The sequence below is a fragment of the Limulus polyphemus genome, unplaced genomic scaffold (genome assembly GCF_000517525.1).
Source record: "Limulus polyphemus unplaced genomic scaffold, Limulus_polyphemus-2.1.2 Scaffold1796, whole genome shotgun sequence".
NCBI lineage: Eukaryota > Metazoa > Arthropoda > Merostomata > Xiphosura > Limulidae > Limulus > Limulus polyphemus.
In genome coordinates, this window is record NW_013667406.1 from 24495 (window position 1) to 30922 (window position 6428).

At 37.7% G+C, this 6428-nt stretch overlaps 1 protein-coding gene across 2 annotated transcripts in view; it reads right to left on the minus strand.

Moving 5' to 3' along the window:
• Positions 1–2683: 2683 nt before the first annotated feature.
• Positions 2684–6428, minus strand: part of LOC106464967 (ubiquitin carboxyl-terminal hydrolase 5-like) — a 206504-nt gene continuing 202759 nt past the window's right edge. For both annotated transcript variants that reach the window (XM_022392775.1, XM_013925142.2), the window contains exon 20: positions 2684–3141. In XM_022392775.1, the coding sequence (XP_022248483.1) occupies positions 2969–3141 (173 nt within the window). In that variant the 3' untranslated portion in view covers positions 2684–2968. The remainder of the gene's footprint in view (positions 3142–6428) is intronic.

A 6428-nucleotide genomic window follows, 5' to 3' on the forward strand; every position in this document is an offset into this window, starting at 1 on the left:
CAGGGAAAGAAACAGAAGTGCTAGATGTACGAGAAAAGCTGTGGCCAAGAGCATCAGCAATGCTCTGGACATCAGCAACTTCCTGGCCATTGGAGAGTAAGATGGAAAGGGGGAAGGGAAGCATACCTCCCAGTGACTTTCCGAATTTTGTCCGATATGGTTTTGGAACTGGTGGTAGAAGAGATACTAGCAGTGAACTTAATCGAAGACTCCCTTTGGCTTTGACATTGAACCTGCTGAGCATGGGCACAAGCCTGCTGATAAACTATGTGGTTAGAAATAGAGGGGTACTGGCAGAAGGTATCCCAGGTCCATTTTTGAGTCTTCTGTGCCTCCCAGCAAGCAGGACTTCACCATGGAAGAATATACCGTGTTGAGGTCCTAGGAATAAAGTGAGCAGCTGCCTGGATGATACAGTCAGTCACTGCTAGCACACAGTCATATACTGATGACAGATAGACAATGGCAGGATCAAGTTCGGAGAGAGCAGTGAGAGAGCCAGTCAGCCTAGTACAAATTCCACCGAGGCACTCGGGTCAGGTGGCATCAACCATGCCCAATCTCTCTCAAAATGAGAGGAAAATAATCACTGCCCCATGGATCAGTCAACTGTCCAAGAAATGTGAAGGGGAGCAGATCGAGAGATCTATGGCAGTGAAAGACTGACTAGGTGCATGGAAATACGTATAAGATCCAGTATTGAAGAGAGAAAGGTTGTGATCCAGGAGCATATGCTCTATGGAATGACCCCTCCCATCAATACCAGCACCACCCCAGAGGGGGTTGTGTCCGTTAAAGTCTCCCAAGATTAAAAAGGAAGATGGCAACTGTTCAACGAGAGCATCAAGTTCCGATTGATCATAAGTCTCTCCAGGAGATAGGTTGAGAGAACAAACAGTGATGGTACGACCCAAGGAAACACGGATGGTGATGGCCTACAAGTGTGTGTCGAGTGACACAGATAAGGAGAGCAAACACTGGTCGACCAGCAAAGCCACCCCTCTATGTGCTCGTCTATCACACAACCTGTCATTCTGGTACAAAGAAAACTGCCAAAAAGTGACAATATTGGCGGGTTTCAGAAATGTTTCCTGTAAAGAGTGACACACGGGATGATAGGAGTCAATCAAGGCCTTAATGTCATCCACTGTATCAAAGTGGCCATTTTTATGTAGGTGGAGAAGAACTGGGTGGAGAACCCTTTGGTTTATGACCATACCATTTTTCTTTACTAGAAGGAGGTCGATCGACCTCCATGGATCCTGCCCTTGGTCAAGTGGGCAGATCTCTGTCATCAGACTTGGAATCCAGTGACCGAGGATGTGATCAAATGGTCATCCTGCATCTCAGGGGCCAAAGAAGAAGGACCCAAGACACTGAAGGCCGATGCCATAGGAGGTGGACCCAGGCAGTCACTGGAATAGTGGGGACAGAGATTGGAGTAGATGTAGACTGGTCAACTCTGTTATCCATGGAGGGCAGAAGACTCCTCACATGACGTGAAAAAAAACTCAGTGGAGGCATGGAAAGTCCGTCGGCACTCCCACTGTAGCAGTGGAGCGTAGTGCAGTGGCATTAGCTTGAGATGGAGTAGGGAACAATAGCTTCCAAGCCTCGGGGTAAGAAATGTTGTGTGACAGTCTTCAAATGCTGAACCTATTTCTCCTCCACCTACTTAGGGCAAGACCAAAAGTAAGAGGGGTGGGAACTACTAAAATTAACACAGTGAGGGTCCAGTTCGCACTCATTGGTGTCATGGTTTTTGCCACCACAACAAACACAGGTCACAGAAACACGAAAAGATGCCTTCGAATGACTGAACTGCTGCCACTGGAAACATCGAAGAGAGTTGAGAATATATGGCTGTACCTTACAGTTCAAATAACCTGCCTTCACAGCGGCAGGTGGATGTGGTGATGAAAATGTCAAAATGAGAACAGTGGTCGGCACCATAATTCCATCTTGACGAATGGAGATCCTTCAAACTGCTGAAACTCCTTGACTGGAGAAACCAGTGTGGATCTCTGACTTAGAGATGTTCTTCAAGTCCCTCTCAACAATGACTCCTTGTGAAGAATTCAAAGAAGCATGGGGAATAACCTCAATGGAATAATACAACATTACTCTTCTTACTGTATTTTTAACCTGAACAGCACCTTTTGTATTATATGAAGGCTGTAATGATCTCAACAGGTAATATGTGAACTGTTATTGAAAGGTCGAAAATACAAAGTAAAGTTGCTGAAGTAGATTTTTCAATAAGTCCCAGCAAAAACAGACACATCTAAACTCATCCATGCAACAAAAAAGGAGGATATATTTCATGCACGAATGTAGAGGGAGCATTTGTGCAAGGAGTTGTGTCACACTCCTATTGGTGGAGGGTTTTGCTACTTGATACATCATCATACAGTAGCCCAATTTCCTGCAACTCACCTGAATTTTAAGTGGGAGTTTTTATAAGACTGGTTGCATGTAAGTTTCTCATGGAGATTATTGCAATTTCAAAAGGAAAATAGTTTTCTGTGTATGGAGGTGAGTGATTGTATCAGAATATTTCAAATCAAAGAAATATTTATTTTGAACCAAATAGTTAATTTTATGATAATTGACAAGATCACCCTGTTGAAAGCAATATTATTAGAATGTGAAATTAAAAAAAAAAGAACTTTGTACAACAAACTTAAATATTATATTTTTTATTAAACACACTTGCTAATAGGCATGTTTTTAGTACATAGAACTGACTGACTTAAGTGAGGAAAATGTTGTGACCAAAAAAAATTTACTTCTCCCTTTTCATTTTAACAACATTGGAACAAATTATTAAGAGCAGATATCCTGTTTAACTTTGAATTTATCTAATTCATATTTTTATAGCATTAAAGTACTATAAATATTTAAGTTGGCTTGTTTATAAAGCACAGAGAAAAAGAATTATCTCCAACAAATTTCCAACAAAATATTCTCATAGTCTTTTGAATACATATAAATATGCTAAATCCTTTGGAGGGTGTTCTGATAAAGCAACCTTATTATCATTATAGATGACCCAACGTCCTTCTTTCAGGATATGACAGACGTAGTGGCCAACTAAAGTCGATGAGCCCATATGACTGATGAAAGCAATCAACTGGTACTCTGTGAACAAAGCAGAATAAAGAATAAAAGTCAGTCTCTTTTCTACTGCAAAAACATATCCAACCTAATTGTCCTAAATTAAATATTCAGGGCTCAAAATTAATACTAGTAAATTAGAAAATTCCTAGTACACGTTTCACAAAGAAAATTTATAAAATCTTACAGTTGAATATTAATATACCCCACAGATTTCGAGTAGGGAAGGTTACTAAATTGGACAAGACAGTTTCACTTGCCCATCTAATGCTGCTTTTGCAATCTCCATTTAAGCTCCATGTGATACCCAATCTAAGTATCAGAAAATGGAAACAACAAGAACATAGCTTCAATTCATTTGATTAATTAACAAGGCAATAAGCCCATGGACCAGCTGGCTAGATGCACACCATCTAGCACATGCAGTGACATTTTGCCAGTAAAATGGTTAGCAATACTGTGTCAAGGTGGTTGCTCACTGAAAACAATAATAAAATTGAAATCACATAAACTGTAGATATTTTATTCCACATTCCTCTTAACACAAATGCTAAGCATTAGAATTTTCTTTACCTTTAATTTTATTTCAGACAGATATCTCTCTGCACCACAAAGAGCTATTAAATTATGCACATTGCAATGTATGTTTTGCGTGTGCCAGAAATCTTGAACAAAGTTCCCACTTCTACACGTGTTAATGAGTATTGCATCTGTCTATAGCCCTCCACCAATAGGAGGGTGACATATCCTCCATGCACATAAATACATAAGCAAAAGCACATGAACACAGGTTCATTTTTTCCTTGACACAGCTTGTTTTCAAACTTTTTTTTTTCCCCATTACATTTACTGAAATTTTTGTGCCTGTTGTTTTAACCTTTAATTATTATTGATCATATAGTCTTTCTTTCCTTAACTTTCTTGATTTTTTGAAAGAACAATACAAAACTTTTAATCTTATAATTTAGGACTTTCATTCAAATTATCTTCAACTTGATTTTCTCTTAATCGACTTTGTACTTTTAGAACAGATGTCCCATTGTTCCTGTTGTTCTGGCTCATTTTTTTCTTCTTGAGTAACATAAAAAATCTGTCTTTTTTGTATTTTACAAAAGCAGACTGCCACAACTATTTTTGTGGATTCACTGGATTATGAATTCATGTTTCTACATTTCTGACATCTCCCAAGTTCTTTAACACTCCTTCACAAGAGTCATCCAAAACTGTTGTGGCAAATGGAGGAACTCTGATGGTAAGTGATAGTACTGTTATTCTGCACCATGTAGTCAATTCCATTTGGATCTTGAAATTATGATCCTGGACCTCCTCCTCGTTTTACTTCATCTGAGCCTGCCCCATCTTATGTTTCACTACTGTTGTTTCCTCTTCTGGACATGGGTCAGGTAGTCCAACTTTTATCCTTTAATATCTCTTACTGTTTGGATTCTATAGGTATGTGTCTTTTGTTTTCTGCTTTGCCAGTAACTTCTTGCCAAACCTCAGGCTCCTTGTTGCATAAGCCTCCTTCACCTGATTCTTTTCTTTCAGTTTAAGAATCTCTTTTTCCTTCCTCTTCATCTACTTGTCATCATCTCTTACTCACCTTCTTTGTTCATTAGCATGCTTCACATTCACTTGGAGGCTTTTGCAGTGTGCATACAAAATAAAAACTCATTTTGGTGTAGAGGAGAGTAGTATTTCTGACCTATAGGCTACTAATACTTCATCAGCTTTCAACATTTAAATTACAGCTTTTAATAATAAAAATACTTTTTCCAGTGTAGGGTGGTTGTTGCTCGTGGGAACTGTAGACTTCATCGATCCAAGCATTCATGGCCTACAAGCACCAGTCTCCTCCAAAATCAAGCATCTTTTAACTTTTGTAAAGGAGTTAAAATAAAAACTATTACATGTAATTAAAAGGAGTTTGATGTTTAAAAACATGACACAGAAAATTTATAGATATAAATAGGATATACATATATATGCTAGCATTTAACATATTAAATGATTAATGAAGACAGTTTATTTCAGAGAAGAATAATGTTGTTGCCAATGTAGATGTTGTTCGTTGAATTTCATGCAAAGCTATGTGAGGGCTACCTACACTGGCCATTCCTAATTTTGACATGATAGACCAGAGAGTAAGCAGCTAGTCAACATCATCTGCCTCCACTTGGCTATTGTATATCAGTAGTGGGGATTTACCCATCTCTGTATTATAACATCCATCTCTGTACCCATCACCCCAAAGTTTGAAGCATGATTTTTTTAATCTTTTGGCAGTAACTGGGCACAAACTACAGAACCTCAGATTTACAGTCGACTTTTTACTACTGGCCCTGCTACTGCAGCAGCATTCCTGAATTTGCTAATGGTAAAAAAATAACTAACAATAATTTTTTAATGGCTTCACAAATTAAGGTCAAGTCCTGATACTGTTATGATAATTAAAGCATTCAATTGACTTATGAAACTCATATTAGTGTGCATTTTATGGCAATATTAATAGTGGTGTATCTACACAATATGATTTTTATTTCCTAAGTCTGTAAACTTACAAGTAACCATTATTCCAGAAAGTGACACTCGATAGTAACCCACACTAGCTTTAGGATTGCAACCCTATTATTTGGAACATAGTTTTTGTTTACAGAACTAACCAGATTCTTTAAAATATATAATGTTAGTTGTTCCTATCTAAAACAGTGTCAATAGATTCCTTTATAGTTTAGCAAGAAAAGTAAAATGGCTCTATAGACTTATCAAACCTTTATAGATACTGAAACTACTATTTTAGGTCACTACTCCAGTTTACTACAAACTTAACAACTCTTACAATTATCTTCATAGTTCTACAAATCCCTATTACACTAATAATTCCATTCCATAGTTCAGGCTTTAAGCGTATGCAGATTACATAATAAAGATTATGTTTTTACCAAATGGATTATTGTAAATGGAAAATGCCTTAAATACACTGTTCAGAGAGCCCTCAACCAAACCAAATCTATCCCAACAACTGACAACCCTTGACCTGCAAGGCATGCTGAACAGGAACCCCAATTACTACTCATTCTTACTCAAACTCTTTCCAAAGACAACTGGAATTATAAAGAACATCTACATGAATCACAGTGTATTTCACAATCCTGAAATTACAAGTATATTACTTAACTATCCTTAATTTCTTAAAAGAAACGATAACCTTAGGATTATTTTGATCCAAAGCACACTGAAAAGCTAGTTTCTAATTATGTTGGTATTTTTCTTGCTATATATATACTAGCTGAGTTACCTGGCATTGCATG